This window comes from Hylobates moloch, unplaced genomic scaffold (genome assembly GCF_009828535.3).
Source record: "Hylobates moloch isolate HMO894 unplaced genomic scaffold, HMol_V3 SCAFFOLD_4, whole genome shotgun sequence".
Classification (NCBI taxonomy): domain Eukaryota; kingdom Metazoa; phylum Chordata; class Mammalia; order Primates; family Hylobatidae; genus Hylobates; species Hylobates moloch.
The window spans coordinates 104,675,657-104,701,417 of record NW_026652279.1 but is presented as its reverse complement, the minus strand read 5'-3'; the positions used below and the strand labels follow the sequence as shown (position 1 = coordinate 104,701,417).

The following is a 25,761-nucleotide window of genomic DNA, read 5'->3' as shown; positions in this document are numbered from 1 at the left end:
TTTTTTTTTTTTTTCTGAGACAGAGTCTCACTGTGTTGCTCAGGCTGGAGTGCAGTGGTGCCCAGGCTGGAGTGCAGTGGCACAATCTTGGCTCACTGCAACCTCTGCCTCCTGGGTTCAAGCACGTCTGGTGCCTCAGCCTCCTGAGTAGCTGGGATTACAGGCATTCACCATGACACCCAGCTAATTTTTGTATTTTTACTAGAGATGGGGTTTCACCATGTTGGCCAGGCTGGTTTCGAGCTCCCAGCTTCAGGTGATTCTCTTACCTCTGCCTCGCAATGTGCTAGAATTCCAGGCATGAGCCATCATGCCCAGCCTTTGTTTTTAATCTTATAACCAATTAAAAATCAAGAAATGAGCTTAAAGGAAGCCACAAGGGGATATGCCAAACAAAAATGTGGGTTCATTTTTTAACCTTAACTTGTATCTTCAGTTGACTGACAGCCAATAGTTGGCAAGCTAGTTTTGGCCTATGTCAAAGCAGTAAAATAAGTGCCCTTCATGATGGTGTCCACTGTCTAATCGAGGAAAATGGGTATCTACATCATGTAGATTTGTCTAATGGTCACCCAGAGCAGCCTCTGCTGCTCAGGTGCCAGCTAGAGATAACCCCATGAAAGAAAAGCTGGCACCAGCACACATATGTTGCTTTCTGGAGCCAATTTACATTTTGTGCTTTTGTCTAGCTGAGCCAAAACAGCATAAACAATGCCAAACTCAGTTTTCTGATTATTTTCAGGCTGATTGAATCTGGCACATGACATGGTTTTATCTAATTAACCCACATGTGGTACAAAACAAAACAAATTTGAAATGGAAAGCTCTTTCTGCCTTTATTGAAAGATGGAGGTGAATATATAATTATTTTGTCCTTGTCTCTCAGCCAAATTTACAGTTGAGAGAGGAGGGCTTTTTCTACTAGATAGCAAAACAAGTTCTGGGTATTACCTATTATAATTAAAATTTATTATGTTTTCCATTTTTTCAAATTCAGCTCTTCCCTCTTCTCTGTCCTAAAAAGAGAATAAATGTGTAGAAAGTATGTTCCTAATAAGCACATGGGCTGTAAAAGGAAAAGCCGTTTCTGGCTACCCGCACGACACTTTTTATACCAAATGGGTGGGGTTTTTTCTCATACCAACCAATTCTTCACCCTCCTGGAAACCAAGTGTGTGTCCTATAATTCAGTTCTGACACTGACTACCCTGTAATTACTGCAGACCCCACAGGTTATGGGCTTTGTCCCATAACCTGTTATGAGCTTTGTCCCAGGATTTTCTGTAATGGCTCACAGAACTCAGTGAAACATTTTATTTATTACTACTAGTTTATTATAAAGGATATGACTATTACAAACAGCCACATGGGAGAGATGCGCAAGACAAGGTATCAGGAGGAGGGGTGCACAGAGCTTCTATGCCCTCTCTGGGCACCCCATCCTCTCATCACCTCAACGTGTTCACCAGCCCAGAAGCTTTTCAAATCCTGTTGTTTAGGGTTTACATTTTAATAAACGTAAGGGTTTTTAAATTACAAAACAGTAATAGGAAGTTCTATTACATATGCATGCTTGATTAAAATATTAGCCATTGGTGACTGAACTCAATTTCCAGCCCTTCTCCCCTCCCTGAAGGTTAGGGGGTGGGGCTAAAAGTGCCAACTCCCTAAACACATGGTTGGCTTCCCTGACAATTAGCTTCCATTATCTAAGAGTCATCTTACTATCATAAACTCAGTATGTTTATGATATAGTTTATGTTACATGTTTCATATAGTTTATGTCATATGTTTGATATGGTTTATGTTATGTTTATGATATGGTATGGTTGAAAGGAGCTTTGTTACTCAACATCTTTTGAGTAACAAAAGATGCTCCTGTCACTCCTATCACTCAGGAATTCTAAGGATATTAGGAGCTCTGTGCCAGGAACTGTGGATGAAGACTGCTATGATCTGAATGTCCCCTCCAAAACTCATGTTGAAATGTAATTGCCAATGTAATGGTATTGGGAATGAGGCCTTTAAGGGGTGATTAGATTATGAGAGGATTAATGCCATTATCATGGGAGTGGGCTCCTGATAAATAGATACATTTAGCCCCAATTCTTTCTCTTGTGTGCATGCTTCCTCACCATGTGACCTCTTTCACCATGCTGTGATGCAAGAAGGTCCTCATCAGATATTGACACTATGCATAGTCTTGGACTTTCCAGCCTCCAGAACAAGGAACCAAATAAACTACTCTTCTTTATAAATTACCTACTCTGTGGCATTCTGTTACAGCAGCAGAAAATGGACTAAGACAAAAACTAAATATGCGTTTTTTATATCACAGTATGTTTGTTTACAAAAACATCTTAAAATGACATTAGAGATCATCGAGTGGTGTTAAAACAAAAAACAAAAAAAAATACCCAGATGAGACAGTCTATCAGATTTTGAAGAAAAGTGTCAGGCAAAGTAAAAGTTCAGCTATCCATTCAGGATCCTAATTCTTCTACACTTAACCACATTAAAAAATGGGGCCAGGCGAGGTGGCTCACGCCTGTAATCCCGGCACTTTGGGAGGCCGAGTTGGGCGGATCATGAGATCAGGATTTCGAGACCAGCCTGGCCAACATGGTGAAACCCTGTCTTTACTAAAAATACAAAAATTAGCCAGGCGTGGTGGCGGGCACTTATAATCCCAGCTACTTGGGAGGCTGAGGCAGGAGAATCACTTGAACCTGGGAGGCTGTGGTTGCAGTGAGCTGAGATCATGCCACTGCACTCCAGCCTTGGCAACAGAGCAAGACTCCATCTCAGACCAAAAAAAAAAAAAAATTGGTGGCCTCCCTGGGCATGGTGCCTCTCATCTGTAATCCCAGCACTTTGGGAGGACTGCTTAGCCCAGGAGTTTGAGACCAGCCTGGGTAATATAATGAGCCCCATCTGTAAAAAATATTAACAACAACAACCTAAAGCTGGGCATGGTGGCACACACCTGTGGTCCCAGCTACTCAGGAGGCTAAGGTGGGAGGATCACTTGAGCCTAGGGAGTCCAGGCTACAGTGAGCTATGATCCTGCCACTGCACTCTAGTCTGGGCAACAGAACAAGACCCCCTCTCTAAAAAAAAAAAAAAAAAAAAAAAAAAAGTGGCCTGACAGTGGCCATCATATTGCTCATGTTGAATTGCTTCAGAATATCTAGCCAATACTTATTATTTTTATTATTGAGATGGAATCTCGCTCTTTCACTCAGGCTGGAGTGAAGTGGCATGATCTCGGCTCACTGCAACCTCCACCTCCCCGGGTTCAAGCAATTCTCCTGCCTCAGCCTCCCTGAGTAGCTGGGATTATAGGCACCTCCACCATGCCCAGCTAATTTTTTGTATTTTTAGTAGAGACGGGGTTTTGCAATATTGGCTAGGCTGGTCTTGAACTCCTGACCTCAGGTGATCCACCTGCCTCGACCTCCCAAAGTGCTAGGATTACAGGCGTGAGGCACCACGCCCGCCCTATCTAATACAATTCTTAGAACAATGGGGACTTAGCAAAATCCTGTTTCATATTAATGGAAGTGATAACGTTGTTAGAGTAGGAAGTGGTACATACCTACCATTTATCTCTCCAATAATTTGTCTCTGAAATGATGCTAAATAAAGTAAAATATACATAAATATAAATCATCTATGGGTCCATAGACCAGGGGCAACTTGGCTGGCATAGGCCTTGTGAGTGATAAGGTCTGGTTGGGAGCCATCTCAAATGGTAAGATTTACTATATGTGATAGGATCGGGATTGAGGGGCACTTAACCAGTACAACCACTGTGTGCTGTGGGGCCAAGGCCAAGATGATCCACGTGGTAAAGAGGTTGTTTACATATGAGGGGATTGAGCAAATAAGTAAATATCTTGAAGATAGTGGGAATCAGGTTATTGATTTTTGGAGGTACAGATATGAAAAAGGGGAAACTAGAAAAGCTCAGTGGCATTGAATTAGAATTGGTGTAAACTTATAGTTTTATATCAATATCTATCTGTATTGGTTTTCTATTGCTGATGTAACAAATTACCACAAACTTGGTGGCTTAAAACAACACACATTTATTAGCTCACAGTAGGTCAGAAGTCCAAGAGGGCTCTGCTGGGTTCTAGGCACAGGACATCACAAGGCCCAAATCAAGGTATCAGTCAGGCTGGCCTTTGTCGGGGGGCTCTGGGAAAGAATCTGCTTTCAAAGCCATTGTTGGCAGAATTTAGTTCCTTGCATTTGTAGGACTGAGGTTTCTGTTATCTTGTTGTCTTCAGCTCTGAGACCGCCTGTATTCCTCATCACATTTTTCTAATCCCATCGTCTAGCCAGCAACAGCACATCAAACTTTCTTATGCTGCAAATCTATCTGACTTCCCTTCTGCTCCCAGCTGGCGGAAACTCTGTGCTTTTAAAAGATTCACCTGAATTGACCAGGGTTACCTGAATAATCTCATCTTATGGTCAAATGATTTAGAACTATAATCACACCTGCAAAAATCCCTTCACTACAGTACCTACTTTAATGTTTGATTGAATAACCAGGAGACAAGAATCTCAGGAAAGCCGCTTTTAGAATTCTGTCTACCATACTATCTATACTTTGTCAGTGGGTCAGTAGGTACCTATATGGATAGATACAGAAATAGAGACATATGTACACATGTATACATACACATATTTCCTACATGTGTCTTCTGAAAGGGCCTAGAAGCAATGACACTCCAGTAAAAAGCAGTATACTTTGCACCCAAATCTTGGTTTCTAAATACCACTCCCCACTAAAAGGAAACATGTCTCCTTGTTGAAATGGATATTTTCACGGCTGAGGCAGGAAAAGTACAAGAGAAATCTGGAACATCTTATACCAGAAAGCAAAAGAAGCACTCAAAGAATGATAAGGACGTGTCAAAAGGATACAGGGGGCTGGGCACGGTGGCTCATGCCTGTAATCTCAGCACTTTGGGAGACTGGGTGGGAAGATTTATCTGAGCCCAGCAGTTTGAGACCAGCCTGGGCAAAATGACGAGACCCCATCTCTATATTTAAAAAATTGAAAAAAAAAAAAAAAAAAAGGATACAGGGGCCAGCATGAAGCGGCTTTCACTGTTCAAATGTGACAAAGTAATGATAGTAATGAATTATAACCTATTGAATAAAATAAATATCCACAAATGCTTATTTGTATAAATGAATACCAAAGGGAAAAGGGAAAGCTCTTCCTTACAGCTCAATGCAAGCTAATAAGTATAGAAGGAATGATGGAGTCAGAAATTACTATTTCACAATCATAAATGATTCAGGCAGAAAACATCAATGGATGCTAAAACCAGTGGGTAAAAGTTTGATGAGGACCAGGATATTTGCATAGCCTCAAAGTATCTCCTTGAAAATTGCATATCAACTGTTTATTAATTATTCAATAACCACACTGTAGAGAAACCCAGCATGTTCCATCATAACCAAGTGATAATAGTCAGCACTACCAATAATGGGACAAACTGGTATACTGTGTTTCCCAATATGATGCACTGAGAAAAACACAGCATCTTTTCTATGGTAGTCCTGTCCAAATACAGAGCCTTATTGGAATCTTGAGGAAACATCAGACAAGCCCATATTAAAGGACATTGCAAAGTTATGAGCCTGTACTCTTGAAAGAATATCAAAATCATTCAAGACAAGGAAAAACTTGGGAACGGTTCCAGCTTGAAAGAGAAGAGATAGGACAACTAAATGGTCCTAGATTGGATCCTAGATCATGAAGAAAGAATGCAACATGGAAGAAATTTGCTTTTGGTTTGTTTTGTTATGAATAATTTACTGGAACGATTGGCAAAATTTGAATGGAATCTGTGTATTTGATGGTAATAGGCACCCATGTTAATTTCTTGATTCTTATGGGTATACTGTGGTTATGTGGGAGAGTGTCCTGATTTTTAGAAAATACATACTGAAGTAGGCCAGGTGTGATGGTTCCTGCCTGTAATCCCAGCACTTTGGGAGGCTGAGGCAGGTGGATCCCTTGAGTCCAGGAGTTTGAGACAAGCCTGGGCAACATAGTGAGATTCCTTTTGTATTTTGTCTACTAAAAATACAAAAAATTAGCTGAGCAGGAGGCTGAGGCAAAAGAATTGCTTGAGCCATGGGGTGGGGGTTGCAGTGAGCCGAGATCATGCCACTGCATTCCAGCCTGCACAACACAGTGAGATTCTGTCTCAAAAAAAAAAAAAAAAAAAAAAGGAAAATACACACTGAAGTATTTAGGAGTAATGGGGCAATGTGATTACAACTTACACTCAAATGTTTCAGCAAAAAATGTTTTAAAAACCCTCTGTGTTGAATTGTGCCTTCCCAAAAGAAATTTTGAAAACCTGTGAAAACCAGGCCGGGGGTAGTGGCTCACCCTTATAATCCCAGCACTTTGGGAGGCTGAGGCGGGCGAATCACGAGGTCAGGAGATCGAGACCACGGCGAAACCCCGTCTCTACTAAAAATACAAAAAATTAGCTGGGCATGTTGGCGGGCGCCTGTAGTCCCAGCTACTCGGGAGGCTGAGGCAGGAGAATGGCGTGAACCCGGGAGGTGGAGCTTGCAGTGAGCCGAGATCGCACCACTGCACTCCAGCCTGGGTGACAGAGCGAGACTCTGTCCCCCCCCCCAAAAAAAAAAGGAAAAAAAAGAAAACCTTTGAAAACCTACCCCTGGTACCTGTGAATGTGATGCCATTTGGACATGGGGCCTGTGCAGATGTAATCAAGTTAAGATGAGGTCATACTGGATTAGGGTGAACCTGTGTCCTTGAAAGGAGAGGGAGATTGGGAGACACACAGATACATGGGGAATAAGGCCACATGATGGAAGAGGCAGAGATGGCTGTAGGTAGCTGCAAGCCACGGAATGCCAAAATATTTCTTTCTTTTTTTTTTTTTTTTTGAGACGGAGTCTTGCTCTGTCACCTAGGCTGGAGTGCAGTGGCACAATCTCGGCTCACTGCAAGCTCCACCTCCCAGGTTCACGCCATTCTCCTGCCTCAGCCTCCCGAGTAGCTGGGACTACAGGCGCCTGCCACCACGCCCGGCTAATTTTTTGTATTTTTAGTAGAGACGGGGTTTCACTGTGTTAGCCAGGATGGTCACGATCTCCTGACCTCCTGATCTGCCCGCCTCGGCCTCCCAAAGTGCTAGGATTACAGGCGTGAGCCACCGCCCCCGGCGCCAAAATATTTCTGACAAACATCCGCAGCGGAAAGACTAGCATGGAACAGATTGTCCCTCAGATCCTCCTGGAAAGGAACCAACCCTGCAAACACCTTGATTTTGAACTTCTAGCCTCCAGAACTGTGAGAGAATCAATTTCTGTTGTTCTAAGCTACTCAGTTTGTAGTACTTGGCTATGGCAGCCCTAAGGAACTAATACTATAACTGAGTACCCTGGTTTTAAGGGTAATTTTCCCCTTTTCCTTCTGTGGCCCTTTGTATTAACTTTTTAGCAATAAAATAATAATTACTCTCCTTCTTTCCACCATAAGCTTGCATTGCTAGCTTATCTAGTTAAGTATGCTTAGAAGTTCCAGAGACTGGCCGGGCGTGGTGGCTCACGTCTGTAATCCCAGCACTTTGGGAGTCTGAGGCAGGCGGATCACGTCACGAGCGTCACAAGGTCAGGAGATCAAGACAATCCTGGCCAACATAGTGAAACTCTGTCTCTACTAAAAATACAAAAATTAGCTGGGCGTGGTCGCACACGCCTATAATTCCAGCTACTGAGGAGGCTGAGGCAGGAGAATCGATTGAACCCGGGAGGCAGAGGTTGTAGTGAGCCGAGATCACGCCATTGCACTCCAGCCTGGGCAATGGAGCAAGACTCCGTCTCAAAAAAAAAAGAAGAAGAAGTTCCAGAGACCAGGTCTTGAGACAATTCAGGTGCCTGTGGACTTCTCCCCCACAGAAGATTACCTCAAGGCTGCAGCTAATTGACAACCTGGACGAGCCTGAGATGGTGACAGCCCATTCACCAGTTGGGGCAATAACACAAGTCACTGGAACAGGTCATGTAGACCTGTACTGCCTCACCACCTCCCAACTTCTTAAACCCTAGCATTTTGCCTGAGAATTTTAAAGTGGTTTTCTTAAGGCAGGAGCCTGAACCCACTTCCCTACTGCTAGCTTCAAAAAATGAAGTCACCTCCTTTGTACTGCACTTCGTCCTTGTTGTTGGATTTTGCAAGCAGCCAGTGGCTCAACCTGCATTTGGTCACAATATAAATCCTTTGTTTGCTTGCATTAACATCAGCTTCTTAGGTATGCAATCTAAAAAGTCATCTGAAAGAGATTTATAACAATGTATTCCTATTGTAGGGAAACTTCCCCTTTGCCCTCTAAAGGTTCACTAAAAAATCAACTCACAAAAGGCAGAGTAATTCAAGAAAAGGCATAGGAATTTTTTAAGCTGTACATAGGGAGAACCACAAAGTGATTACTCATCCCCCAACAGGGGTTCAGACGCTCATACACCGTGTTGGCAAAACAAGTTATGGGAGGGGGAGAAAGAGGAATTCTGTTGAGGGGATTACCAAGGAGAAGGAATGGATCAGGGAACAGAGATTACATTGTTTTGTGAAAGGGTTTATTCAGGTATGGTTTTATCTTGGTCTTACAGGGAGGGGAAAAAAAAAAACAATTCTTCTTTTGGGTTGATCTGGATCTTAGGCAGATAAAGGAACTTCAACTTCATTCTGTGCTTTAGGAGAGACAGTATACGGTAGTGGGGAAGGTCAGAGAGACTTTGAGGCTTCAGTTCAGCATGTCAAAGCGCGATATTTTGGAATGTGGGCTTCGGAGCCTCAGCACTATGTATGTATAAAGAATATTTTGGCCGGGCACGGTGGCTCACACCTGTAATCCCAGTACTTTGGGAGACTGAGGTGGGTGGATCACGAGGTTAGGAATTCGAGACCAGCCTGACCAACATGGTGAAACCCTGTCTCTACTAAAAATACAAAAATTAGCCAGGCGTGGTGGCACACACCTGTAATCCCAGCTACTCAGGAGGCTGAGACGGGAGAATCACTTGAACCTTGGAGGTGGAGGTTGCAGTGAGCTGAGATGGCGCCACGGCACCCCAGCCTGGGCAACAGAGCAAGACTCCATCTCAAAAAAAAAAGAATATTTTGTCATTTGTCTCTGCATGTATCTTTCATCCATATACCTATGGGAGCCTTGTGTATGATGTTACTATATATTTTAATTCTCACTTTTTTGCTGGATAGTGTCTCCTTTAAAATGTCCAATATGATAAAATAGAGAGTTAGCTAGTAAAGAGAACATTAGAGAGTTTAATGAGTTAGATTTGAAGCCTGCTTTTGGAACTAACATAGCATAGGTGAAAATGCTAAACAATGGCTGACACATAGCAGTAGCCCAATAAATATGTATGTAAATATGTGTGTGCATATGAATTACTGTACAATATGTAAATATGTGTGTGCATATTAATTACTGCACAATAATTCTGAGCTGCTTCTGTCATCTTTAAAAACTAAAAAACACATTCTTCACAGGATATATCAGGATAAATAATGTAATAAACGTAAAATTTCTTTTTGATCTTTAAACTCTCTTGCTGGGAATATTCACATTATCTCTAAAAATGGTACCATCTCACTAATGCATGCTACAATACTATCTGCAAGTGCAAATTATCCAGCATGCCATTGTTAACTTGTTAAATACTAACTATAAAAAGCACTTTATAATTTTTCATGTGGAATAATCACATTTGTCCCTGAGATCATGTAAAAGCAAATAGCAGAGGTTTTACAGAAAAGGAAAATGAATTTAAGAAGAGGTGAGTAATTTGCTCAAGGTCATGTAGCTTTTAAGAAGAAAAGACAATATGGAGAACATTCTTGTTTAACATTCCTAAAATACCAGTGTCAGTCATCTCCTTAGAACACAGTTTAGGATTCTAGCCAGAATTAAACATCTGGTTTGAAGCACAGGTTGTTGATAGTACCCAAGAGCTAATCCACCTATTACTATTTACGACAGTATACATTTGATTGCTACATTTATTTTCCCAGTGAGTTTAAAACTCAACCTTAGCATTCTATAACCCAGCAGCATGTTTTTCTTGGATCATATACACCCTAAAAAGGAACAACAGCGTGATGATTCCAGTCCTTTTGCCTCAGAAAACGCATTGCTATCAAACAACTAAGAAATGGAAAACATTGTCTTCGTTTGGGTCTCAACTTTGTTTTTGTGGCCAGATTCTGTGTGAATACATGAGGTTCTGGGACAAAGTCTACTGGATTGTCTTAACCTAAATTAAACATCAAATCTAATGCTGATGTAGTATAAACTGTACCACTTTTCTAGCATTTTGCTTGTCCTCTCTACATTGAGTCATGTTAAGTTATTGAAAGCAAAAGAAACAGGGTGATTTGGATTTGGTCTTCAAAATACTTTTATCTTTCACAATTCTGTGCCATGAAACTTACGTGTCTCATCAAGATGATGTCCCCGTGTTGTAGCCACAAGAACAGTGTGACCTTTTTGGGGTCAGCTGAGTGGGGTTCAGATGGAGCTATACTCTGGCAAACAAATATAGAAACATGTTTGAGGGAATTCTGAAAACACTATTCATATTTATTTATTTATTTATTTATTTATTTATTTATTTATTTTTTGAGACAGAGTCTCGCTGTCGCCCAGGCTGGAGTGCAGTGGCACGATCTCCGCTCACTGCAGGCTCCGCCCCCCGGGGTTCACGCCATTCTCCTGCCTCAGCCTCCGGAGTAGCTGGGACTACAGGCGCCCGCCACCACACCCGGCTAACTTTTTGTATTTTTAGTAGAGACGGGGTTTCACTGTGTTAGCCAGGATGGTCTCGATCTCCTGACCTCGTGATCTGCCCGCCTCGGCCTCCCAAAGTGCTGGGATTACAGGCGTGAGCCACCGCGCCCGGCCGAAAGCACTATTCAAACAGTTAAAAATGTCTTATATCAATAAACAATTTGTGGCCGGGCATGGTGGCTCACACCCGTAATCCTAGCACTTTGGAAGGCCGAGGTGGGCGGATCACTTGAGGTCAGAAGTTCAAGACCAGCCTGGCCAACATGGTGAAACCCCAGCTCTACTAAAAATACAAAAATTAGCTGGGCGTGGTGGTGGGCGCCTGTAATCCCAGCTACTTGGGAGGCTGAGGCAGGAGAATTCCTTGAACCCGGGAGGCAGAGGTTGCAGTGAGCCAGGATCGCGCCATTGTACTACAGCCTGGGTGACAAGAGTGAAACTCTGTCTCAAAAGAAAAAATAAAAATAAAAATAAACAATTTGTATATGCTTACCTATTCTACATTCTTCTGAAAAGTGTTACATTCACTCACATTGCCTATGTTTGGATAAACTCTGTGTCCATGCTCTGTGATCCTTCCCTCACAAACCAGCTGATGATTCTTCTGCTGTACTGCACACCACCTACTGTGGTACAAACCAAACAAAAAAGCCCAAATTGTTATTCTGTTTACACACATCCTTGGGGTCTTGGCCTAATGTTTTGAGAAATACCTACTTAGAAACAACTTAAAATATATGTTTAATGCTTCTCCCTATACTTTGTCTTTCTTTCTTTTTTTTTTTTTTTGGGACGGAGTTTCACTCTTGTCGCCCAGGCTGGAGTGCAGTGGTGTGATCTCAGCTCACTGCAGCCTCTGCCTCCCAGGTTCAAGCGATTCTCCTGCCTCAGCCTCCCGAGTAGCTGGGATTACAGGTGTCTTCCACCACACCCGGCAAATTTCTGGATTTTTAGTAGAGACGAGTTTTGCCATGTTGGGCAGGCTGGTCTTGAACTCCTGACCTCAGGTGATCCACCCTCCTCGGCCTCCCAAAGTGCTGGGATTACAGGTGTGAGCCACTGTGCCTAGTTACTTTGTCTATTTTTAGCCTCCTGAGCTGTCATTCTGTCACAGTTTAGTCATTTCTAACATCTTTCTGAACAAAAAGCAAACTAGGAGCTGCTTGTAAAGGTGCTGATAATGATGACTTATTAACTGTAGCGTTCTTTAGCTACCGTGGTGGTTTTCAACCTTGGCTGTACCTCAGAATCCTGGGGAACATTTTAAACTCTCAGGGTCTAGGCTGCACCCCAGACCAATTAAATCAGAATCCTTGGGTGGGACCCAATCCTCAGTGATGCTAAAGCCTGCCAGGTGATTCCAAAGTATAGCCAACATTGAGAACCACTGATCTGGAAGACAAAGAACTGATTTTTCCAGCTGCTAGTCAACAGCATTTCCCCCTTGTCCATGACAATATTCTTGATTGGAATTCAGATTTAGAGGTTCAGATACGTCTGTCTGTTCTTACACTGTTAGTGTTGACCCTATACCACTGGAACATTGGCCCACCTCACTAATATCCACCCCTGGAAACCACGCAGTCTTACTAACTAAACTTCTGAAACTGGAGTGAGCAGGGAGAGAATTCTAGTTCTCCTTTGATAGTGTTAAAGTTGCTCCTACAATTTACGGCTGTGGACAAGGCCACCCAGACTCCTTTTGATCTAAACTCACTACTGTGTAATCTCATTTAATCACTTGGCTTTGGATATACTGTATGTGACAATGAGTTCCAAACTTGTATCTCCAATCTGGGCATTTTCCCTGAATTCCACACTTGCACTTCAATAACTTACTCCACTTGGATATTTAGCAGGCTTTCAAAACAAGTCCAAACATGAGCTCATGGCTATAACCTGGCTCACCACCACTATCAGAAATGCCTCTCACAGCCTTCCCCAACTTAGCTGATGAAAACTCCATCCTGCCAGTGACTGAAATTCCAAACCTTGATATCATCCTTGACTCTTTCTCTACGCCTGACATCCAGTCTGTTCTTGTTCATCTTACTTTTAAAATCCTGTTCATTGTACTTTATAAATATGTCCAGAATCTCACCACTTCTCACCACCTCTGCTGCACCATGCTGGCCCAAGCTACCACCATTTTTCATCTGAATTATTGCAACAGCCTCCCAACCAGTCTCTCCGCTTCCACTCTTGCCTTTTGTCTTAGTCAACTTGGCCCGACACAACAAAACACCATAGATTGAGTGGCTTAAACAACTAAAGATTATTTTCTGAGACATCTAGAAGCTTCAAGTTCAACATCAAGGTGTTAGAGCAGGGTTGATATCTGGTGAGGACACTCCCCTGTTGTTGCAGAAGGCCTCCTTCTCACTATCCTCATACAGCCTTTCCTCTGTGCTCACATGGAAAGAGAGAGATCTCTCTCTCTTCCTTTTCTTATAAGACACTAATCTCATTATGAGGGTCCCACCCTCATGACCTCATCTAAACCTAATTACCTCACAAAGGCCCTACCTCTATATACCATCGCATTGGGGGTTAGGGTTCAACACATGAATTTAGGGAGGTCACAAACCTTCAATCTATAACATTTTGCTTCAGTCTGTTTTCAGTATATCAGCCCGAGTGATCATGTTAAAACATGTAACACCATGTTGTTCCTTTCCACAAAATCTTTCAAACATTTCCCGTTTCATTTATTTATTTATTTATTTATTTATTTATTTATTTATTTATTTATTGAGACGGAGTCTTGCTCTGTCGCCCAGGCTAAAGTGCAGTGGTGTGATCTTGGCTCACTGCCAGCTCCATCTCCCAGGTTTACACCATTCTCCTGCCTCAGCCTCCCAAGTAGCTGAAACTACAGGTGCCCACCACCACGCCCGGCTAATTTTTTGTATCTTTAGTACAGACCGGGTTTCACCGTTAGCCAGGATGGTCTCCATCTCCTGACCTCGTGATCCACCCACCTCGGCCTCCCAAAGTGCTGGGATTACAGGTGTGAGTCACCACACCCACCCCCGTTCTCTTTTCACTTTAATTTCCTCTCCTCAATTCTTGTCTTAGTTATCTATTGCTTGTAACAAATTATCCTGACATATAGTGGCTTAAAACAACATTAAATAGTTATTTTCTCAAATAATTTCTAAGAGTCAGAAATTCAGGAGCAGCTTAGTGGCATGTTTCTGCCTCAGGTTGCAGTCAAGATGTCAACTAGAATTGTAGTCAACCTGATAGATGCTAAAGGTTACACCAGATAGTCCTGTTCAATATTGGAGAAAACAAACAGCATAGGGATATAAATGCCTGAAGGCAAGAACCACTGGAGGCCACTTTGGAGGCTAGCTACTACAGTATGCCTACATCTAATTAAGACCACATTTCTCAGTTTCTCTTGTGACTGGGTTTGGTCATGTAACTAAATTTTGGCCATGTAACTAAATTTGGCCAGTGAAACATAAATAAAAGCATTGTATGCAATCTTTAGGCTGTACCCTTAAAGAGAATGAACTTGCCCTCCAGTATCCTTTTCCCCCTTCTCACTGGCTACATTGTATATGTGTTGGATGCAAATAAGAGCAACACGGTAGAGAAGGCAGAGCAGAGCAAATGGGGAAACCTAGATCCTTGACTCCATTAAGTCCTCATCCTAGCCCCTGGCCTGCATATGCCTGGACTGGTATCTAAGAGCAAACTTCCATGTGTTTAAACTATAGTTATTTTCATTCTCTACAATTGCAGCTGAGCCTAAAGTTTAACTAATATAAGTTATATAAGTGAGATGAGTTAGACAGAAGTCCAATGACACATGGGGATGGCCTGAGGAAGCAAGATAATGGCCAACTAGTACTTACAGAATAACAAATATAGCAACTCCTCTTATGTAGTAGTACATTGTAGGAATATACTGCAATTTATTCCTCTATGGTTGATAGGCATTTAAGTAGTTTCTAGTTTTACACTCCAATGAATAATGCTGATATGAACATTTTCATATATGACTTTTGGTGAATACGTGTACACAGTTGTGTTGGACATCTGGGAATGGAATTGCTGGATATAAAAATGTTCAGCCTTAGATGATTCTGCTAAACTGTTTTCTAAAAAGGTTGTATTAATTTACAAGCCCACTAGCAGAGTGCAAGAATTTTAGTTGTTTCACCTCTTTGCCCAAAACAGTCTTTCTCTTTCATTTTAACCATTTTGTTGAGTGTATAGAGATATCTCATTATGATTGTAGTTTGCATTTCCCAGTGACAAATGAAGTTCCTTTTTATATATTTGTTAGCCATTTGGATATTCGTGTGTATGTGAGTAAAGTGCTTGTTCAAGTATTTTGCCCTGCTCACTTTGTTTTTTCAGAGCTTAAATAATAATGATCACTACATTTATTGAATATACTATGTTGGATACACGATATGAAATGTTTCATACTTACCTAATGTATACAACAACACTATTCAGGAGGTCATGTAAATACTATTCCTATTTCACAGGAGAAGAAACTGAAGCCCTGAGATGTTCAGTGATTTGCCCAAAGTCACTCAGTTGTACACAGTACAGCCAAAATCTAAACACAGGACTATTTGACAAAACCAGAAGCTTGAACAGCAAGCTTTTTGTTGTGAAGCAGGTTCACTAATTACTAATCCTGAGTGAGAACCTCCACTGCATGGAGAATAGCAAAGTTCACTATGCCAACCATCAGAAACAGGAGTCCATATATTTATGCCCACTGCATCCTGGGCTACTATTTAGGTCCACAATATACTGGTTATCTACTTGTCTGAGTTTAACGAGACAGAACACACACACAAGTTATATGAAACTGGTTTACTACTTACAGATAGTAAGGAACAGAAGATGTCTCAGATCCATTGTGAACAAGTCCCCAAGGCTCAAGAAAGCTGCCCAGGGAGGATGCAGTCTTGACTGTGCATGCCCCACTTGCAGCACAGCTGAGGGACCCCGAAAAGCAGTCTGCCCTGGGTTATGCACTTCAGAGGCCATGTCACTGGGCAAAGCTTTGAAGGACATCCTGCTTCTAGGGGACAGAGGAACAAAGCCTGGGCTGTCCCAGGCAGTCCCTCTCTAACTCAAGATGTTACATTCCTTAGGAGGGACAGATGGCCGGGCGCGGTGGCTCACGCTTGTAATCCCAGCACTTTGGGAGGCTGAGGCGGGCGGATCACGAGGTCAGGAGATCCAGACCACGGTGAAACCCCGTCTCTACTAAAAATACAAAAAATTAGCCGGGCGTGGTGGCGGGCGCCTGTAGTCCCAGCTACTCGGAGAGGCTGAGGCAGGAGAATGGCATGAACCCGGGAGGTGGAGCTTGCAGTGAGCCGAGACTGCGCCACTGCACTCCAGCCTGGGCGACAGAGCGAGACTCCGTCTCAAAAAAAAAAGGAGGGACAGAAACAAGGCCTGGGCTATTTCAGGCAGTTTCTTTCTTTTCTTTTTTTTTTTTTTTTTGCTGTAAATACACGTGTTTGGTGAGTGAGGGGCAACAGAAGGCAGAGAGATGGCGCTGTACACAGCTGGTATAGGCTTGGAGGTGGAACGCCAGAGAGACAGACACACAGACAGTCCGCCCAGCAGGGTAGGCTGGGCAGCATTCTGGGGCTTGTAACACTTGGTTGGTGGGCGAGAGCCGGCAGGAGGTCTGGCCCAGGGCTGGAGGGGCCAAGGCACCCCACAGGCTCCAAGGTCCGAGGTCCTGGGTGGCATCAGTGGTGGCGCCTGGGCTCAGCTCACATCATTCAGGGCCTTGCGGGCAAACTCGGGCAGCACGAAGGCGGCGCGGTGCACATCGGAGCTGTAGTACTTCAGCTGCATCTGTGCCACCTGCTGCTGCGTCAGCGGCTGCACTGGCTCCTGGAAGTTGGTGCTCGGGTTCTTGCTGCAGCATGAAGCCGATCTGGCCGCTGGAGTAGGTGGGGATGGTGCAGTAGGCGTAGGCCACCACGGGGAACAGGGACTGGCAGAACTGCCTCATCTCCTTGATGAGGTCCAGGTGCAGCCACTGACACTCGCCCTGGCAGCAGAGGACACCTTCTTCCTTGAGGGCCGTCTTCATGAGCTGGTAATAGGACTCCTTGAAGAGACTTTCGGCGGGGCCTATGGGTTCTGAGGAGTCAGTGATGATCACATCGAAGGCATCCTGATTCTGTTTCATGAACTCAAAACCGTCACCCACATGTAGGGTCAGCTTAGAGCTAGAGTAGCCAATGGCCATGCCCGGCAGGAACTTCTTGGAGACTTGGATGACATCCTCGTCGATCTCACACTGGACCACGGACTCCACGGAGCGGTGCTTCACCACCTCACGCAGGACACCTCCATCTCCGCCCCCGATGATCAGCACCTTTCGCGGGTTGGGGTGGCTGCAGAGAGGCAGGTTGGCGATCAACTCCTGGTAGGAGAACTCGTCTCTCTCCGTGCACTGGATGACACCATCCAACACCAGCACGTTGCCATAGGTCTTACTGCGGAAGACGAGGATGTCCTGGTAGCGCAAGCGCTGGTGGTGGAGCAGCTGCTCCACCTGCAGCGACAGGGCCTGGCCGGGCCACAGGCTGCAGGTCTCGCGGAACCAGCCCTAGTGGATGGCGGCGGGGCCGGAGGCGGCGGGGCCGTCGGGGCCGGGCTCCATGGCAGGCGGGCGGGCAGGCGGCGCGGGGCGCGGGCCGGGTACTGCAGGCCGCGCGGCGCCGCAGCACAACGGGACCAGCTCCGCCAGCCGCCCGCGCCGCCCAGGCACTTTCTTTCTATCTCAGGATACAACATGCCCAGCACATTCTGTTGACAACCACGCGCAAGAAATGAGGGAGAACTGGATTGGTCCATGGCCACCTGGAGAAGTGTCCTGCATTGATGGATAACACAGGGACCACTCACTTTCTTCAGACTGCATGTAACCTCATTACCTTAACCATTCTCATCACTGTCTCTTGGTCAAGGATTGTCTTACTGGTAATTCAAGGAGAGGAGCCATATATTTAGGTGGGTGCAAAAGTAAATGTGGTTTTTGCCATTATTTTTAATGATAAAAACTGCAATTATTTTTGCACCAGTCTAATAATTGGTGGGCTACCGTGGACTATACTGAAAAGTCTGGAACTCTAACCCACGTGATGTGCCTATGGCGAATCCCAACCCTATATCCCAGTCCTGGAAACATGAAAGGTCATGGAAATTCCTAATACGACTCCTTTTCTAAGTCAAGTCAAACAGGAGAACCCAAGGCCTTATCCACAGAAATGAAACTCTTATTAGCTACCAGAAGATATCAGGATGGAACATTGTCACAAAATGTCTATGGAATGCCCAGTGCCTCCTAGTTAGGACAACAGAGTTCCAGCTTCACTGGAAACTGTATTCTGTGCCAGGAATTTCTATATTGGTAAGTAAAACTATAAACACTACTTTATTTCTATTCTGAAAGGGATTACAAGATAAAACACACTCGCCAGGCGCAGTGGCTCGCGCCTGTAATCCCAGCACTTAGAGAGGCCGAGGCAGGCGGATCACCTGAGGTTGGGAGTTCAAGACCAGCCTGACCAACATGGGGAAACCCTGTCTCTACTAAAAATACAAAATTTGCAGGGTGTGGTGGTGCATGCCTGTAATCCCAGCTACTTGGGAGGCTGAGGCAGGAGAATGACATGAACCTGGGAGGCAGAGCTTGCAGTAAGCTGAGATTGCACCACTGCACTCCAGCCTGGGGGACAGAGTAAGACTCTGTCTCAAAAAACAAACAAACAAACAAAAAAACACTAAAGATATAGCTCTGTGATGCTTTAGCAATTTAAAACCAAAAGCCCCTAAAACTGAAGTTAAGAATTCCTTGAGGACAAATTTAAGTATTATTAGAAAAAATGTATAAAGCTCTTACATTGACAACTCAAAAATTATAACATCAATATATATTGCATCAAGGTGCAATTTATGGCCCTCACAAGATTCTAAAAGGTAGATAGGACAGGTGGGGTTATTATGATTAATATTTCCATCTTACAAATAAAGCAACCAGAGGCCGGGCGCAGTGGCTCACGCTTGTAATCCTAGCACTTTGGGAGGCCGAGGCGGGCGGATCACGAGGTCAGGAGATCGAGACCACGGTGAAACCCCGTCTCTACTAAAAATACAAAAAATTAGCCGGGCGTGGTGGCGGGCGCCTGTAGTCCCAGCTACTCGGAGAGGCTGAGGCAGAGGCGGAGGCTTCATGACGTGAGCCCCACAATCCAACCTGGGTGACAGACAGACGTCTCAAAAAAAAAACAAAAACAAATAAAGCAACCAAAGTTCAGAGAGTTTCAATGATTGCCTGAGCTCACAAATCTCTTTAAATGGCTTTGCCAGGTCTCAGGTTCAGATCTTCTGCCTTTGTGGCCATTACTCTTTCCACTGTACCACATGTTTTCTTACATACCTGGTGATATTTACGAAGGACTATGAGGCTCACAAAAGTGTTGGCTTAGAGTTAAAACATCAGAACAATTAGGAGTTCCCTAAGAAGAGGCATCTTTGGAAAAGGAACAGATGTTGGGTAAAAATAACTGGTACTCCTAAGGCTGGGCATGGTGGCTCATGCCTGTAATCCCAGCAATTTGGGAGGCCAAGGCAGGCGGATCACTTGAGGTCAGGAGTTTGAGACCAGATTGATCGGCCGGGCACAGTGGCTAACGCCTGTAATCCCAGCACTTTGGGAGGCCGAGGCGGGCGGATCACGAGGTCAGGAGATTGAGACCATCCTGGCTAACACGGTGAAACCCCATCTCTACTAAAAATGCAAAAAATTAGCCGGGCGAGGTGGTCGGCACCTGTAGTCCCAGCTACGCGGGAGGCTGAGGCAGGAGAATGGCGTGAATCCTGGGGGGCAGAGCCTGCAGTGAGCCGAGATCGCGCCACTGCACTCCAGCCTGGGTGAAAAAAAAAAAAAAAAAAAAAATAAAGACCAGATTGACAGAGCAACATGGTGAAACCCCGTCTCTACTAAAAATACAAAAATTAGCCGGGTGTGGTGGTGCACACCTGTAATCTCAGCTACTCAGGAGGTTGAGGCTAGAGAGTCACTTAAACCTGGGAGGCAGACGTGGCAGTGAGTTGAGATCATGCCATTGCACTCTGGCCTGACTGACAGAGTGAGACTTCGTTTGAAAAAAAAAAAAAGTACACACAAAAAATGAAGAGTACTTTACAGAGTTTCTGTTTGATTCATTTATCACAGCTAAAGAAACCCTTCAGGGTAATCTCCCTGCCAACGCCACTGACAGAGTCTACAGAAGTTTCCCCAAAGTTAAGGGAAATTCCTTCCATTCCTGTAGCCAGCAGAGATCTTGTGACAGCTACTACACAGTGTTAGAACCCAGATATGGCAGCTGTTACCTACTCCTCAGATTTGAATTTACAAACAAGGAAATTCAGCCACCTATCTGAGGGTAGAAAATACCATTTAAAGCACATTTCTACATTCCTCATTTCCCCAAGTGACAGTACACATTGTCATCCGAAAAATAGTATATCTTTCCATTCTTAAGTAGAATTCTTTGCACTACACTATAAGGCTCACTATTTTAACAGTGTTTTTTTTTTTTTTTTTTTTTTTTGAGATGGAGTCTTGCTCTTTCACCCAGGCTGGAGTGCAGTGGCGCGATCTCGGCTCACTGCAGGCTCCGCCCCCCGGGGTTCACGCCATTCTCCTGCCTCAGCCTCCCAAGTAGCTGGGACTACAGGCGCCTGCCACCTCGCCTGGCTAATTTTTTGTATTTTTAGTAGAGACGGGGTTTCACTGTGTTAGCCAGGATGGTCTCGATCTCCTGACCTCGTGATCCACCCGCCTCGGCCTCCCAAAGTGCTGGGATTACAGGCGTGAGCCACCGCGCCCGGCCAACACTGTTAAAGAAAAGACATTTTAGCCCAAATATAGCATGTTTGCAATTCATGAAATTTTGACAAGTTGTATAAAACAGTATCATTGTAGAGATCATTTGATCGTGTAATTATAGGGGTAAATATTGGAGTGTTAAGGTTTTTGTTAACGTTGATTCTGATAGGTTCAGAAACTTTGACATAATCATTTTGATTTTAGAAAGTTGAGAGTGGAGCGGCCGCCGGAGATGCCTGACGCATCTGTCCGAGGAGCGGTCAGTGATGCGATGGAGCGGGCAAGGGATCGCTTACACCTGAGACGAACTACAGAACAGCACGTACCAGAGGTGGAAGTCCAAATCAAACGCAGAAGGACTGCCTCACTGAGCAACCAAGAGTGTCAGTTGTACCCGAGGCGTTCTCAGCAGCAGCAAGTACCTGTGGTGGATTTCCAGGCTGAACTGAGGCAGGCATTCTTAGCTGAGAAACCAAGAGGTGGTTAAAGCCATATTGGAGTAGCGAGGAATCTGATTCCAAGAAAAAACCAGACAATGTAATAAAAATATTATTCATAATTTAAAAAAAAAGAAAGTAATGCACAGCTGCTTATTGGGATAATTATAATAAGTAAACAACATGCCAAATTCTGAATTTTGTCAAAAAAGACATTTTGTCACAATCATCTTCCAAAATATGAAAAGCTAAACTTGGGGCTCAGAAGACTTAAATTTATGTTCTAGCTATGCCACTAGTTTGTGCACAACGCTGGTGAGTCATTTGGCTTCTCTAAGCCTCTGTCTCCTTGTTTAAAATAAAGTGGTTAGCCGGGCGCGGTGGCTCAAGCCTGTAATCCCAGCACTTTGGGAGGCCGAGGCGGGCTGGATCATGAGGTCAGGAGATCGAGACCATCCTGGCTAACACAGTGAAACCCCGTCTCTACTAAAAATACAAAAAATTAGCTGGACATGTTGGCGGGCGCCTGTAGTCCCAGATGACCGAGATCTGCCACTGCACTCACCTGGGGGACAAAACCTCTCAAAAAAAAAAAAAAATAAAATAAAATAAAATAAAATAAAGTGGTTAGATGCTCTTAAATATGAAGCTGGAATAACAGGATTCTGTCTGTTTGCCACTGTAGCTCCAGGGTCTGATGCAAAGAATGATATATGCTTATCATTCAAAAGATATTTCTTGTATGAACTTATGGTGACTCACAATTGTACCATTCCACAATTCTATGGTAGGATTTAAAGAATTTCACATGAAATTGTCACAATACAAATATGCTCAAACACATACATACACACACACTAAAAATGAGGAGATACCAAATATTCAGAGAGTTTTACATAACTCCTTTGTTAGAAGAGAAAAAAAAAAACCTTTAGATAACTGCTGTCTTAAATCTCTTCGATTAATCTAACTTTCCACTGAAGAATCAAATTTAAGGAAATGTAACTTTTTAGAATTTTCGAAAACTAAGATTTTTTTCATTGACACATTTTATGACAAGAAAAGTCTTAGAGTTTATGTATTTCTCTATATATTTGTACATTTTTTCTTTTTTTTTTTTTTTTTGAGACGGTGTCTCACACTGTCACCCAGGCTGGAGTGCGATGGCGTAATCTCGGCTCACTGCAACCTCTGCCTCCTGGGTTCACACGATTCTCCTGCCTCAGCCTCCTGCGTAGCTGGGATTACAGGCGCACACCACCACACCTGGCTACTTTTTTGTATTTTTAGTAGAGACGGGGTTTGACTATGTTGGCCAGGCTGGTCTTGAACTTCTGACCTCATGATCTGCCTGCCTCGGCCTCCCAAAGTGCTGGGATTACAGGCTTGAGCCACCGTGCCCGACCTATATTTGTACATATTAATGCAGGAGTAATCTAAGGCAATTAATTTAAAAATCAGATATATATTCCCATTTCTTTTCTTGAAAGATAGAAGACACACTTAGACATGTTTGCAGTAAAACAAACTGGTAAAGTTTCTTTTTGATTTAATCTTCTCTCTTAGAGCTCATAGGGCTGGCTAAAATCGCTCATTGTATTTCTGAATTTCCATTCCCCAACAATGCCTCATTTTACATTTTTCTTTACACAACTTTTGGAATCCTTTTTCTTTTCACTCAGTTCTCCTCTTCCCCAACCAAAACGTCTTTTGCTCAGATTAAACTCATTTACCAAAAGGAACGAATACATGATTATTTCCTAGAGGCAGTTTCATTTGAAAAGAAAAACATTTCCTAAATGAACCTCTAATTGGCCAAATTTCAGGTAATCTAACAATCCCACTAGATTTCACTTCTTTCTCATGTCTCTTAAAACATATTCCTGCTGGGCACGGTGGCTCACGCCTGTAATCCCAGGGTCAGGAGATCGAGACCACCTGGCAACATGTGAAACCCTCTCTATAAAAAATAAAAAAAATTAGCGGGGTGGTGGGGCCCTGGCTGAGGCAGGAGAATGGCGTGAACCCAGGAGGCCGAGCTTGCAGTGAGCCGAGATTGCGCCACTGCACCCCAGCCTGGGCGACAGAGTGAGACTCCGTCTCAAAACAAACAAAAACAAAAACAAACAAACAAAAAAAACAAAAAAAATATTCCTAGGTAATTGTCTAGTACGGTGGTTTTTCAAACTTAAAAGCGATTGAATTCTTGCTTCAAACAAAATTAGGCAGTAGCCCAGTGAGTAGAAGAGATAAGGGGCTAAAGTACTTGGCTAAATGGGGATGGGGGCCCAGGACCCTCCCCACTCACCTCTGCTTCTCTCCACCAGCCACCGCTGTAGAAGAACGCACCCCAGAACAATTCCAGTAAAAGGCCAGCCCATATTTTCACCCAAATGCACACACCTACGGTGAAAGAATGGATGATACACAGGTAGAGAGCCCATTCTGGGGCATCCAAAAGGAGCCTGTAGATGTCTGTTGCCATAATAAATCACATTCACTTTTTTTTTTTTTTGTATATAAACTATTTATTAACAGACAAGGCCTACAGACTTATTTCTTCTTGGACACACCCACAGTGCGGCCACGGCGGCCAGTAGTCTTGGTGTGCTGGCCTCGGACACGAAGGCCCCAGAAGTGACGCAGCCCTCTATGGGCCCAAATCTTCTTCAGTCGCTCCAGGTCTTCACGGAGCTTGTTGTCCAGACCATTGGCTAGGACTTGGCTATATTTTCCATCCTTTACATCCTTCTGTCTGTTCAAGAACCAGTCTGGGATCTTGTACTGGCGTGGATTCTGCATAATGGTGATTACACGTTCCACCTCATCCTCAGTGAGTTCTCCCGCCCTCTTGGTGAGGTCAATGTCTGCTTTCCTCAAGACCACATGAGCATATCTTCAGCCCACACCCTTAATGGCAGTGACGGCAAAGGCTATTTTCCGCCGCCCATCGATGTTGATGTTGAGTACTCGCAAAATATGCTGGAACTTTTCAGGGATCACTAGAGACATGGCGGCAGCACAAGCGGCGGCGTGTAGGCCTCCTGTGGAAGAGAGAGCTTTTTTTTTTTTTTTTTTTTGAGACGGAGTCTCGCTCTGTCGCCCAGGCTGGAGTGCAGAGGCACGATCTCGGCTCACCGCAAGCTCCGCCTCCCGGGTTCACGCCATTCTCCTGCCTCAGCCTCCTGAGTAGCTGGGACTACAGGCGCCCGCCACCACGCTGGGCTAATTTTTTGTATTTTTAGTAGAGACGGGGTTTCACTGTGTTAGCCAGGAAGGTCTCGATCTCCTGACCTCGTGATCTGCCCGCCTCGGCCTCCCAAAGTGCTGGGATTACAGGCATGAGCCACCGCGCCTGGCCTCACATTCACATTTTTAAAAACACTTTGAGAATGTGGCAAAACAAGAAGTGAATGGAGTGAGAAATCTCAGGTAAAACAAGAAGTGAATGGAGTGAGAAATCTCAGGTTTGAAACTTTGGTGTGAGATATGGTTGTGTTGTGAAACAAATATGGTTAACTAAGTGTATTCTTGAGGCCAACATCCCTACTACCAGCTCCTTCAGGAGAATCAGTTTTCCCCCAATGTGGGTTTTCCCTTCCTCAAACTTTAAATTTCATCCAACCACCAAAACAATTTTCTTCTCTGAAACAAGAGTTGCAGGGGTATTTTCCTAGTAAAGAACAATGTGGAAGATGGCCTCCAGAAAGGCCACGCTGTTCCTCTTTTTGTTGATCTCTAGGTCTGCGTTTCTCAACCCCCTGGTACCTCACACCCAATAGCACCTAAACAGACTCTTAGAACTTCCCTCAAAGCTTGTCCCTCGTCTAGGTTAATGGTTCTACCTCCTATCCAGTCACAAAGCTAAAAGTCACCATAAAGACAGCAACCATTAAATTACTGGGGCTGTAAGATAGGCATATTGTGAAGATCAGGATTTTTCAACTTCAACACTGTTGACACTTAGGGCAGGACCACTCTGTCCTGTGGGCCTATTCTGTGCATTGTAGGATGTTTAGCAGCATCCCTGGCCTTTACACACTAGATGCTAGTAGCACCTACTCACTTTGAGGCTTCACAATCAAAAATATCTCCAGGCATTGCCAGATGTCTGCTAGAGGAAAAATCAACTCCATTTGAGAACCACTGATGTGGATGATCTCTATTCCTCACAATACCCACGTGGGGCAGAGGAGGAAACTGGACCTCTGAGTAAGTAAGAGACTTGGCCTTGGTTGTGTGGCCAGTATGTGGCAGAGCTGGTCTCAAAGCACTATAAAAGCCATCTCCCCTTGTCTCTGCTGCCTTCCAGTACTCAATTCTCTCTTTCATCTAGTGTTTATCTATGCTAATCTCCCATGTGAAATGTCTTTTATGTTTTATTTATTTGTTTTGTAGAGATGAGGTCTTAACATGCTGCCGAGGCTGACCTTAAACTCCTGGCCTCAGGTGATCCTCCTGCCTCGGCCTCCAAAAGTACTGGAATTACAGGAGTGAGCCACCACTCCTGGCCATAAATCTGTTTTAACACACCCTCCTCCAAGTG

At 44.1% G+C, this 25,761-nt stretch overlaps 2 protein-coding genes and 1 pseudogene across 2 annotated transcripts in view; 1 reads left to right on the top strand and 2 right to left on the bottom strand.

The window, feature by feature from the left end:
* The window catches only part of LOC116467220 (SNRPN upstream reading frame protein-like), a 62,893-nt gene extending 41,587 nt beyond the window's left edge, over window positions 1-21,306 (top strand). The window contains exon 3 of the mRNA XM_032755128.2: window positions 20,987-21,306. Coding sequence (XP_032611019.1) covers window positions 21,011-21,265 — 255 coding nt within the window. The 5' untranslated portion in view covers window positions 20,987-21,010 and the 3' untranslated portion in view covers window positions 21,266-21,306. The remainder of the gene's footprint in view (window positions 1-20,986) is intronic.
* On the bottom strand, window positions 16,375-17,627 carry LOC116810535 (spermidine synthase-like). The gene is given in 2 exon segments (XM_032755129.2): window positions 16,375-16,797; window positions 16,799-17,627. Coding segments are annotated over 2 exon segments (906 nt in total). The 5' UTR covers window positions 17,545-17,627; the 3' UTR covers window positions 16,375-16,637.
* A 2,418-nt stretch (window positions 21,307-23,724) lies between the features above and the next one.
* LOC116467219 (small ribosomal subunit protein uS13-like) lies at window positions 23,725-24,266 on the bottom strand (annotated as a pseudogene).
* Window positions 24,267-25,761: the final 1,495 nt, after the last annotated feature.